The sequence below is a fragment of the Molossus molossus genome, unplaced genomic scaffold, assembly GCF_014108415.1.
Source record: "Molossus molossus isolate mMolMol1 unplaced genomic scaffold, mMolMol1.p scaffold_m16_p_5, whole genome shotgun sequence".
Classification (NCBI taxonomy): Eukaryota; Metazoa; Chordata; class Mammalia; order Chiroptera; family Molossidae; genus Molossus; species Molossus molossus.
Genome location: NW_023425388.1, coordinates 92,154,249 through 92,167,941, shown reverse-complemented (window position 1 = coordinate 92,167,941; position 13,693 = coordinate 92,154,249). Strand labels below are relative to the sequence as shown.

Here is a 13,693-nt window from a genome sequence, read left to right as displayed (position 1 = left end):
CCTTTGCTTATAAGTGATGTCCAAAATAATTCTAAATATTTGAATATCTTAAAAAAATCTATATAAAATTCAAGAAGAAAAACTAAAAGTATATAAAATTAGTACTATCCTTATAAATTTCCCTTTGCAAAGGTGATCCTATGGAAACTAATTAAGAATAATGTGTTCTATGTTTGGTCAAGTATGTGGTAGGTTTATTTCTCTAACCCTAGTAGTGGAAACATCAGAACTTTTTTCAAAGGCACAAATTTAAAGACCATTAGCATGAATCAAGAAAATCATTAAGAAAAACATTAACTCACCCTGGCCAGTTTGGCTCAGCAGTAGAGCACTGGCCTGTGGACCATTGAGTCCCAGGTTCAATTCTGGTCAAGGGCATGTACCTCGGCTGTGGTTCGTCCTGGTCCTAGCTGGGGTTGTGTGAGAGGCAGCCAGTTGATGTGTCCCTCTCATGTCCATGTTTCTCTCTGTCTCCCTCCCTTTCTCTCTCTCTCTCTCCTTCCCACTCTATCTGAAGATAAATAGAAAAATATTCTCAGGTGAGGATTAAAAAAAAGAAAAACATGAATTCATTTTCATATTATAATAATTTATTGGATGTATTTTTTTTATTTACCATTTAGCATACCTTTATATTAGTTACATACTAGATTTTGGAAAAGAATGTTATAGGGAATGGTATAGTCTTACATCCTTGAAGATAACTCAAGAGAGACAGATGACCACAAAATGAATACTTATTTTTTTAAAAGTCATGTTTTAACATAGAAAAATTATGAAAAATGATATATGCATCTTCAGAGAAGAGTTAAGTTAGCCCCCCCAAATCAGACTCTGGGATATAGCAAAGATTTGTAAAAGATACACATTAATAATAACAATAACTTATTAATAATAGCAAGGGGATGGAGCTTAAATAAGCATAATTTTATGTGGTGAGGATGATTATAACCCAGATTTTTTTTTACTAAATGTATCTAGAAAATTTAAATAATAATTTGAATGAATGCATAGTAAGTATATATAAAATTAAAAAAAAAAAACACTTTGAAAGAACATTCAGAAGCAGCTATTTTAAATAAGCATATATGTAAGCTTAATGTAAATAATGTGTGAGGACATGTGTGCACATGGGTGCATGTGAGTGTATTGGAAACACATTATTGAAAATCAAAAAAGAACTATCCCCAAATAATGGCTTCTGCAGGTGCCACTCATAATATAACTACACTGCCAAGAAAAAGCACATTGAAGTTTGTCTGAACTCTACCTTCTCTTCCAGTGACAAATTAAAAAGTTTTCTATCACCAATACTAAAAGTTTATACTTTCCATTGACAACAGGCGCCTGGGATAGAAGGAAAAGGGCTCGAGGTTTGAATTAAACGGACAAGCGTGTGGTACCTTATTTGACACTTGTGGGTGTTTATGAAGACCTGTGTTTATTCCTTGAAAAGTTTGTTTCATGTTTGTGAGCATCAGTGACTGCAGACATTAGTCATAAGGTATGACATAGGATCCAGATACAGTTTACTTTCAGAATATGATGAAGTCAAATCTATCCACAAACTTTAATTTCCTAGAATTTTAAACCAATTTATGTATTCTTTAATGAGCTTCTTTTGAAATAATAAATAAATAAACTCACTTTGTGATATAAAAATATCCAGAGAAGGTTTATAAAATAAAACATTTTTATCACTAACTTTTTGTTTTCTATGCTGATATTTTGAAATATTTTGAAATGCTGATATTTCTATGCTCCTATTTAAGGGACTTCTAATTATGAAATAAGTGAATTATGAAAGTAATGTACAAAGCTTACAGAAACATTAATGTTTTACTTTTAGTAACTTTTACATTTTGGGAAACACATTTCATTTGTCTAAATGATTCATAATATCAGTTGACAATACACAGAACCAAAGAGACCTGTTATTCTAGGGACTGTTGTTAAAGCCGAAGTTGTTAATGGACTGAAAGTAGAGCATCCCCATGCATTTATTTGAAGGGTTATTTTGTTATAAGTACACATTCCCTAGTGATATTTTGATAGCTGTTTTCTCCAAAATAGTATTGATAACAGAATGGACTTTAAATTTCTCTGATTTTTTAAAAAAATGATAACTTTAACACTTTATAAAGAGCACAGGGTTTACATTTACTAAAGGGTCCAGGTTTCAATTTAAATTCTGGTCCGTGTTTGTTATTTTCTTGAACGACTATAGGCTTGAGAACCCAGACATCTTACTGTGAGACCGGGTTTTGGTTCCAAGGAGATTCCCTGCTGTTGGCATAGATTGAGATGAGGCAGCTGATTACAATTTGTTCCGTATTTAGGACCTGCATGAAAGTAAATCTAAAATTATTGCCCAGGAGGTAAAGCGTGTAAGAAGGAATAAGTTGATAGTATGTCGCCTTGTCCAGAAATCTGCGTTCATAGCATAAATAAGGCCTTAGGGACCATCTGACAAAGTAGATTTTTCACAGAAATGTTGAACACAACAGAATTTTTTCTTTAATTCTGACATCATGATTTTAGTTGGTCATTTGATAGAGAAATGATCATAAATTAAATCTCTATGAAACAAAATGCCTGTTGAGTTGAATCTGACATGCTTTAAGGGAGTTTTATCCGCACACAATTGATAGAGCACACAGGCATGCCTCCTTTTATTGTGCTTCACAGATGTTGCACTTTCTTACAAAGTGGAGGCAAGACTCTGCCAGCACAAAGATTACCACTCACCTCATTGCGACACTTGCTTTATTAGGTGGTCTGCATCCCATCCCGCAGTCTCACTGAGGTATGCCTGAAGTTGACTTCATTTATAGACTAAACACATTTTGTTTTGTAATTTTTAGTCTATGAATACAATAGTAACCAGATCTATTAAAGAATGTTTTAATTATGTTTAGCTAGAAAAAAAGTACAAACGGGAAGCCCACAGGAGCAATTAAACTAAGAATATGTAACCACAGCCCGGCTGGTGTGGCTCAGTGGTTGAGCATTGACCCATGCATCAAGGGGTTGCCGGTTTGATTTCCAGTCAAGGCACATGCCCAGGTTGTGGGCCAAATCCCCAGTCGGGGGCATGCAGGAGGTTACCGATCAATGTTCTCTCTCATTGATGTTTCCATCTCTCACTCCCTCTCCCTTCCTCTCTCTCTGAAATCAATAAAGAAAAAAAAAAAAAAGAATATCTAACCACGGTAGATAAAAGTTGTGTAGAAATGTGTAAGCACATCAATGAAGCTTTGACTTCTCTAAATATCCTCTCACTGGCTTAGCATGATATGAAAAGTAAAAATGAAAAGCAGAATTTGGTACAATCTTGTCAGAACATACAGTTTGATTTCTTGATTCCATACTAGAATTACAAAGATAGTGCATGGAGAATTAAGAGGATGAGAACAAAACCGATTGCCTCCTGTACCATTTTTTTCTATCTGTGACTTTAACTATAACTTAGAAGCAGATTAAATGACCCCTCTGCTATCTGTAACCAAGATCCAAGCTTTTTTTTTTTTTCATAACAGAAAATGATGAGAGTGATAAAGATAAGTAGTATATAAGAAATGTGGTTGGGTCAATTACATGATGGTATGGACAAGAAAGAATGTCATTACTCTCTAGTAAAAGCAAGACGTAATCAAAGCATAGGTTTGTTTTCTGTTGTAGTGGTTTTACAGTTATTTGCAATTGGCTTTAATACACGGTATAACTTGCCCTGGCTGGTTTGGCTCAGCGGTTGGAGTGTCAGCCTGCGATCCAGAGAGACCGGGGTTCGGTTCCCGATAAGGGCACATACCTCGGTTGCAGTTTGTCCCCGGCCCTGGTTGGGTCGTGCGGGTGGCAACCGCTCCATGTGTCCCTTTCACATCGATGTTTCTCTCTCTCTCTCCCTCACCATTCTATCTGAACAAAATATGGAAGGATGTCCTCGGGTGAGGGTAAAAAAAAAGACACTGTATAACTGAAGGTTGTACAAGAAATGTTTATTATTGTGAGAGTCAGAACTTCTTTAGCCATTAAGCTCTGTTGTTCATCTTGAAATGACTGATAATTGTTTATAACTTAATATTTTTATAAAATATAACCATAGCATTACCAAAAAACATATTGGGGTGTTATTAGATCATTGAAAACTCTGCCATTTCAATAAGACATTCTGGCATTTAATTTTAAAAATTATTTAAGCACTTTCTGCATATTTGCAGCACTGAAACAATCTATAAGATATTTCACTCTCAGGCTTTCTAAAGGGACAAATAGTTGCTGTGAATCAAACTTATAAATAGTCTTGAAAAAATCTCATGTTAATGATTCTCTGAGAGTGAGAACTTACTAACTGGGAATATTTCTTTCAAACAACTATTTTAATAACTATGTTCTTTAAGAAATATTATTGCATTTTGATTAGTAAGAAGGGTAACAGGTGTAAGGTCTTGGTGTACATAATTATAACACTGTCAATGAGAATGAATGAAGGAGTAGACATTTGTTTGTCTCCATGAGGATGGAAGGTAGAAAAGGAAGGGAAAACAAGACTCCTGGGCATCTGAAATGCACAATCCAGCTAAGCAAGAAAAGTGTGAGTCAAGATTGGTGGTAGCAAGGTCTTCTCCTTTCCAGAAGTACTTACAAACCAATTCAAGCCAACTTACTCTACACTTTGTTCTTCTTTCTCCACTCAGTTCAACACCTTTTCATTCCCATCAGCCACCACACTTACTTTTGTCCAGTAAATCTGTTAATGCTCACCTGAAAGCCAACTCAAGGAGTCTAAGTATTTCCTTTTCATTTTCATGAATGTAACATCCACCTATTTATACCTCTTTTCTATTTAAAAGCAATAAGGCTAGACATAGTACAGTGAAAGAAACACAGAACCATATCCATTCAGACATAGGACAGTTATTTTCAACAACAATTTTTTCAAAATGCACCTATTCCTATCTCAATTTCAACAGAGTTAAAATGTTTTAAAAAGTGTCCAGTTTAAATCACTTTAATTTAAGAAGTAATGTAGGCCCTGGCTAGGTAGCTCAATTTGTTATAGCATCCTCCCAATATGCCAAGATTTCGGGTGTCAGGGTACATACAAGAATCAACCAATGAATGCATAAATAAATGGAACAACAAATCAATGTTTCTCTCTCTCTCTTTCTCGTTTTCTCTCTCTAAAAGCAATGAAAAAATAATGTATGCCAAATAACTTTTTGAATAGAACATATTATGAAATTATGTGTTTCTGGTTATAAACCAAAAATAGTAGAAAAATCACATGATTAAAATATGAAAGTGGGTGAAGGATAGCTTATACCTTTGGCAAATAACTGGGCATGAAGCAGTCATTAAGGAATTAAGTTATCCATGTATTCCCACCTACCCTTAAAAATAATTTCCTAAGTCGTTTTGTTAACAGAAACTCAAAATTTTCAGCAACAGAAAATAACCTTTCATATTGTAAACTGTCATTAAAACTCAGACTGCAATAAAATATTTGTACATCACAGTTCTACCTGCCTGTTCCATCTGCCCTGGCATATGAATATCAATACCACTTGAAAGATTATGGTCAGGTCTACATCTTTTTTAGGAAAGAAAAGCATGAGCAACCAAAGTTCTTCCTGTATCAGTGTAGGCTTTACTATGTTGTATTGCAATGTTAGATTTTGTCAATGTATTCAGAGAAATCACTCACAACAGGAGACCTTCAAATACTATTAACTCCTCCTTCTTTTTATCTCATTTACGCTGCAATCATACTGCAATGCAACAGGTCACAGGAGACCGGAAGTTTTTGTCCTTGAAAGTCCCAGTTTAGCAATAATTCACTTCAAAGTGGCTAGAATTTTTTAAAAATTATTTTTATTAATTTGTTTTTGTTACAGATGTTTCTCCTTCCCCCATTGACACCCGTCTCCCCATCCCCCCTGCCCCATCCCCAGCTTTGTTGTCCATGTCCATTGGTTATGCATACATGCATATAAGTTCTGTGGTTTATCTCTTCCCTCCCCCCACCCCCTCTTCTGAAATTTGTCAGTCTGTACCTTACCTCTATGTCTCTGCATCAATTTTGTTCATCAGTTTGTTTCATTCATTATATTCCACAAATAAATGAGATCATGTGATATTGGTCTTTCTCTGCTTGGCTTGTTTCACTTAGCATAATACTCTCCAGGTCCTCCATGTCATCTCAAAGGATAAGAGATCTTTCTTTCTTACAGCTGCATAGTATTCCATTGTGCACATGTACCACAGCTTTTTTATCCACTTATCTACTGATGGACACTTGTGTTGTTTCCAGATCTTAGCTATTGTAAATAGTGCTGCTATAAACATGGGGGTACATATATTCTTTCTCATTTATGTTTCAGGCTTCTTAGGGTATATTCCCAGAAGTGGGATCACTGGGTCAGTTGGCAGTTCAATTTTTAACTTTTTGAGTAAACACCATAGTGTTTTCCATAGTGGCTGCACCAGTCTGCATTCCCACCAGCAGTGTACTAGAGTCCCCTTTTCTCCACACCCTCACCAACACTTGTTATTTGGTGATTTGCTGATGGCGGCAGAACAGAGAACACAGAAATTGACCCAAGAAAATATGCTCAATTGATATTTGACAAAGGTGGCAAGAGCATACAGTGGAGTCAAGACAGTCTCTTCAATAAATGGTGTTGAAAAAATTGGACAGCTATTTGCAAAAAGAAAGAAAAAAAATGAAGCTAGGCCACCAACTTACACCATACACAGGAATAAACTCAAAATGGGTAGAAAACTTAAATGTAACTTGTGAATCCATAAAAATTCTAAAATTTTTAATTTATTTTTAAAATATGTTTTTTATTGATTTAAGACAGAGAGGATGGAAGAGGGAGAGAGAAACATCCATCAGCTGCCCCCGACATGCTTCCCACTGGGGCTCCAGGCTGCAATCAGGCCCAAAGGGGATCGAACCTGTGACCTTTTGGTGCCTAGGACAATGCCCAACCAATTCTAGGCTGAAGTGGCTAGAATTTTATATTGTATTGTTCTTACTGGCTAAAATCAAAAGCACCTTATAAACTCACAATAGGTGCTTTTAAAAAAGTGTTTTGATGTCACTATTCTTTCCTATTAGGTGAGTATAAATACTATTCAGAAGCCTAAATGAAACTGCTGTTAATGAATTAACTATACAGGAACACTGAATCTGGATAGCATGCTGTAAAGTCCGTGGCTTTAAATACATTTATATCATTTGATTATCACAGCAACACTGTAAGATAACCAGGTATAATTATGTCTAATAGACACAGAAACAGAATCATGAGTAATGCTACCAGTTGTTTTCCTCATTCATGCAAATAGAGTGCACTAAAAATTCAATTTCTGAGTAAATACAATACATTGAATTAACCTATTACAGTTATTTTTAATTGACAGTGTAATATAGTTCATTTTGCTAAAGTTTTTTATTCTCCTTTGAGTAGAAACCAAATGTTGATGTAATTATTCCACCTTTTTCCTTCATCATTATTATCAGAAAAACTTAAGGGTGTTTAGTTTTTTAGTTAGCAAACTATATTCCAATGAGTAATTTATAAAATCAAGACAATATTTATATTTTCCTTACTTCAGAAATTTTTTCCTCTGGTATTAAAATCAAACCAGCCATCCATCTTAGCATATGAGTGACAGATATTCATCACTAAGTACATATTCAATATTATATGCACACAAGAACACAATGAACCATGTAAAGCCTTAAAAATATGACCTAATAATTTATGAATATTGGTACTGTAAATTCTACTATGCATATCCTATGTAAAACTCAGAAATCCATGGATAACTAATAGAATCAACAATTAAACTAGGTATTTATCAGAATAAGTGTTGGTAACTCAAGAGGATGTATTCTCATACTTCCAAAATTTTCTTACATTGATTTATCTGAAACATCTGTAATATTGATTAATGGGTAGAGGTTTTAAAAAATAAGTTTTGAGAGATAATTTTAATATAATTAAGTATGCTATTAATTTTCACACTGATATCCTGGGAAATAATTTCATTATGGAAATTACCTTGTGTGATCCATGCAGCAAATATATTCTTCTCTTATCTAAATATAATTACTTATCGCTGGGATTAATTTATAGTAAGAAAAAAAATCTTTAATCATTAAGGAATTCCAGTGTAATAATTTAAATTTATGTGCTTTTCTTTCGCTACCAAAACTTAGGAAATCTAACTTTGAGAATTTTATCTATTTTAAAATTAATCATCAGGAGCCTTTCTTATACTCACCTAATGTGTTTATTATCTAACCAGCTAACCAAATATCTTCCTTTAAAAAGAAGCACTTGAGAATTTAGAATGCTAATATCTGTCAAACATATTATTTATTTTTGTTAACATTTTATAATATTAATGTTTCCTTTGTAAAAACTAATTGGGATTGATTAAAGAAATGGTGGTGCTTGTCATGCACTAAGAAACATTATTGTCAATACATGGACATGTGCAAGCATTATATTTCGAATTGTGAATGTATGGGACCCTTGAAAATGACTCTCTCTTGTTGTAGTTATTTATTCACCTGCTCTGGTTCATGTAAATAATACATATGTATTTTCTGTAAACTTCCTTCACATCTTCCATCAGTCACAGTGGGATTGTTTTCTAATTTAGAAGAAAGATGCTGTAAAACCATAGTTTCCATTATTTAACAGATCAACAATAAAAGTGAGACATTTGTTATTAACTAAACCTGAAGTATCTTTTTATATATTAATTTCTAATCCATTACAAATTAATATTCTCTGTGTTGATAACAAAGACTTTGTCTTTCAATAATCTATCCAAAATACAACCATAATCATATTATATTTTGTTATTCATTAGCATCAGACTTTTTAATAAGTAAAGTTCTGAGTAAAATCATTAAAGCCCTTGGGTAACAGTATATTCTTTAAATAAGTAAAGCTTTACACAGGCATTCTTATAAAACATATGTTTGCATTGGTTTCTTGTTATATTAGTCACTAAGCATTTTGTTTATTACACATAAGGATACAAGGTATACAGTATTAAAAATACACATTACAATGCTGGCTGGGTGGCTCAGTTGGTTGGAGTGTTGACGCCTACACCAAATATGGTTGCAGGTTGGATTCCCAGTCAGGGTACATACCTAGGTTGGAGGTTCCATCCATCCCCATTTGGAGCATATGTGGGGGGCAACTGATGGATGTTTCTCTCTCACATCAATGCTTCTCTCTCACTTCCTCTCTCACTAAAAATCAATTAAAACGTATCTTTAGATGATGATTAAAAAAATTTACAGAATATGTTTGGGTTGGCCAGGACACTATGAAAATGACATATTAAATATACAAACATATATGTTTATTCATTATGGAAGCATATTTAATAAGTTACTTTACAGTGAAATCATATGTAAATTTACCAAATTTAATGGCCTTTGAAGTTATTTTGATTTCATGTTATCATTAATGTTGTTGCATATTTTGCATTATTATTGTATTTTTCTTTAAATATGCTATTATTTTATAAAAATTATTATCAATGTGTTGAATATTAACCTATCTTTGTAAACAGACATAAGAGTTACAAAAGCCACAGAATCTTTCAATCCCTTAACTTTTCCTGTAGTTGATTTTCTTTTGTAATTCCTTTCTTATAATTCTTATATCTTACAGGTCCAATGAAAATAATGAGTTGTGTGTTTTGAATATGTTGATATTGTTATATTGCCACTAACGCAGACAACATTAACTTGAGAACGCAGATAGAAAGAATTCGTCCTCTTAACAGTGTTTGTGTGTTTGTGTTTTCTTTTAGTCAATCTGCTGGATTCAAAAACAATTCAAGGGGAACTGGGCTGGATCTCTAACCCATCACACGGGGTGAGTTCAGTAAACTATGGAAAAGGAACGTGTTTCTGTCCATTGCCTCTCTTCGAGAGTAGAAGGAATTATTGGTATCCTCTCTCAAGCGAACTCTTGGACTTCTGGTGACATGCGTATCAGTGCTTTTAATACATGGGCTAAGGAAGCCTAATATTTGTGTCCAGTAGAACTACTGAGAATTTTGAAAGTACTTTTCCTTCGGAATTTATCAATTGCTTGAATGTACTAGTTAAAGTTTAATTACTATTAGCATCATGCAGATGATCTAGGGTGACCATTGAACATGTTTTGTGATTTGACAGGAATAAGAGAATTAAGGGGACATTCTAAGTTTTAAGCAATGTAGAAAATGAGTGTGTGCAGATAGTAGTCTCCAGAGCTGTAGACTTAAAATAAACCTTGGTGACTATTCCAATTTGTGTAGGGTGTATTTGTCAATGTATAAACCTGTGTTGCCTTAATTTCTTTGTTTACAATATGTGCAACTTGTCTAGATCAGTGATAATCAGGTATTTTATTTAAAGAAAAGTCTAGATGCTTTTACATTTAAAATTTTTACATATCTTTAATGCATTACCTACCAGACACTGATTATAAGGTGGGTGACATTTTGGTGGCCTAAATGTTTGTAATGAGCCTTTAGTGTGAGAAAACTTTCCTTTGGATTTTTTTCAGACAAAAACAGAGGGGCATACATTTGGAAAAGTCTTGTTCCTACAAAATTGTGTGATAAATGCCTAAACGTGTCCTTCCCCCACTCCATGTAGAAAATGCTAAGTTACTTTGAAATATTTGATAGGAACAAATTTATGCATTCCATCTCTGTCTACTCTGGTCCTCTCTTCCAAGAGATTGTAATTACTTCCACTTAGTATTGGTGTTCAGTCTTTAGACTTTTGTGCCTAAACATACTAATTTTTAGAGTACTATCAACCTTTTCACCAACGGATGTTTTGCATCAAGGTTACTTCATCCATCTGTCATCTTTGTATCTGCTTTTCTTCCTGTTTCACCTTGACATTGACACGATGCCAAAACCTATCACATCATCAGCCATGGTTAGTTGCTTCAGAAGGGAAGGGATGAAATAAGCCAGGATTTGGTTTTCCCATAGGTGTAAAAGGATTCTAATGATTAGGATAAAAGCACATCCTGGGTAGTTATAAAGAATGAACCAAAACTCAGGATTGAGCTGGAAAACTAATCATCTAAAACTCAAACCTAACTTTAATTTTAATGTTAGAAATTTGAGTTTATTACTCTCTCAGATAATATACCATAGAAACCTGCAGCTTAAGGGTATACAAAAAGCCAAAACCATAGTGACATTTTACTAATGGAGGCGTGTGTGTGTGTGTGTGTGTGTTTTAAACAACAAGAAAATAACTCGTATATCAAAGCAAGACATGGTCTACCTCATTTTTTTAAGATGGTATAAAGAAAACAATTTTCTGTATATTGACAATATGGGGGAATGTATTCCCTTTACTTCACTAACCTCATCTATTTAGTGATGAAAGAAAGCTGGCACTTCTTCCAGAGACACGTTCAGGGATGCTGTTCTAGGACCTCGCCACACAAAGCGTGGTGCTTGCATGGACCAGCAGCATCAGCACCTGCAAGATTCTTAGAAATGAAACTCTCATGTCTCACCCCAGGCTTTCTGAGTCCGAATCTGCACTTCAACATGGTCCCCAGCTGATTCCTAAGCACATTAAATGTAAGAAACTCCTCAGAGTAATTTACCTCTTGACTGCTTTCCATCGCTCATCCGATTTCCTACCGCCTCTGCCTCGGACCAGGTTCCGTTCCTCCTCGGCTTACTGCGGCCTCGCAGAGCAGATCTCGGGCTCTGCACTGCGTCCCGGTGATCGCGCAGCTGTGTCCCCTCCTTCCCAAGCAATAAATACTTTAACACAGCCGACCAAGCTCTACAAGCCTATTATTAAGATTTGCACGGACAAAAAACAAAAATCTCCCCCAACAAACAGGTCATGATATTTATAATACCTCAAGACCCCAACACTAAAAAAAAAAAAGAAAATCAAATATGTGAATCATTGTCCTGTGGTGACGTGTAGTGTATTTTTTCTTTAAATTTTCTCTCTCTATTATGTTATGCACAATTTTCATGAGCAAATAAGTACTGCAATTTTAGAAAGCGTTAGATAATTATTCATTCATTGTTGAGAAACAAATGATATTCTTGAGAGAAAGCAATGTATAGCCAATTTAGGTTTGATACTTAATGTCTTTGCTTGTACAATTTTGTGCTTTTAGATTTGGCTACTTATTTTAATGCCTAGTTGTTGCCATTTTGAACATGACAAGAATAGATGAATTTTGTGTTTTTGTTTTCAAAGGAGATAGTTAAAACAATTTGATATATTTGCTGTAAGCTTTCCCATTAAATAAAAAAAAATGACATGTAATAGCTGAAAACAACTTTGAGCTTTGTATTGTTTTAATTAATGAACCCTAATAAATACCAGTGCATCTATTTTTAGGTTAATAAAACGTGAATGTAAACTCCAGAAGAAAAATTATAGTAACCATGTCACACCATATTGAATCACTAAAAATCTTTCTTTTATTTCTTGTTCATCTTAGCACTAAAAGTTTGGACCCTTTAACCATCCCCACACCCTGGCATTTACTTTTCTACGCTCTGTTTTTATAGGTTTGACTTTTTTTAGACTCTAGTATACATGATATCACATAGTATTTCTCTTTCTTGGTCTGGCTTATTTTATTCAGCATAATGCCCTCCAAGTCCATCTATATTATCACAAATGACAGGAAAAATCCTGTTTTTGGAGTTAGGGTAATGGTTCTCAATGCGAAGGGGTGAGGTGGTTTTGATTTTGCCCTGTGGGGAGATTTGGCAGTGTCTGCAGATATTGCTGGTTGTCACAGCCAGGAGGCGGGTCACTACTGGTGTCTGGTAGGGAAGCCAGGGCGCTGCCAACATCCCCCACCAATGGGGCGCCTCCCACAACAAATGACCTGTGAGACGGCAGTCCCAGGTTGAGAAGCCCTTAGGTGATGGCCGCTAGTGCTCCATGGGAAGTTGTGGTCACTAAAGAGACCCTGGGAGACTGCCAGCAACTTCTTTAAGTACCAACCATACCCCTCCAGAAGCTCTGAATATCCAATCCCGAAATACAAATGTTAAGAAATAGAAAAATGATTTATTCTAAATATAAATTTTTCATGAAATGATAATATCACCTGAGGTATATAAAACTAATTAATATATTTGGGGGATGCCCTTGCCGGGTCACTCAGTTGTTGGAGCATCGTCCCGTACACCAAAGAGCCGGCTGGCTCCAGTCCAGGTCAGGGAAGGTCTGGAAGGCAACTGGTCGGTCAGTTTTTCTGTTTCTCTCTCACATCAGTGTTTCTGTCTCACATTCATGTCTCCCTTTCTCTCTCTTTAAAAAAAAGCAATTAAATCATATCCTCAGATAAGGAATATGTGTGTGTGTGTGTGTGTGTGTGTATAAATAAATATAGATATATATCTATATATATATTTGTGTGCATATGTGTGTGTGTGTGTGTGCATGTATACACTCTTGGAAGTGGCCAAGAATGGCTCATTCTTTCATGTGCTTTTTTTTCTATTTTTCTTTCCCCAGAAATATATTCATGCCTAAAATCTTACAATTAACCTATGCAATTTTCTTTGGAAATGTATTTCTATCTCTGTTTTTAAGTGGTGCTTTGAAACTTAGAAGAAACTTGGTAGGAAATTATGATATAGTACT

At 34.8% G+C, this 13,693-nt stretch overlaps 1 protein-coding gene across 2 annotated transcripts in view; it reads left to right on the top strand.

The window, feature by feature from the left end:
• EPHA3 (EPH receptor A3) overlaps nt 1-13,693 on the top strand; it is a 347,739-nt gene that overhangs the window by 11,474 nt on the left and 322,572 nt on the right. For both annotated transcript variants that reach the window (XM_036242607.1, XM_036242608.1), the window contains exon 2: nt 9,856-9,920. In XM_036242607.1, the coding sequence (XP_036098500.1) occupies nt 9,856-9,920 (65 nt within the window). The remainder of the gene's footprint in view (nt 1-9,855; nt 9,921-13,693) is intronic.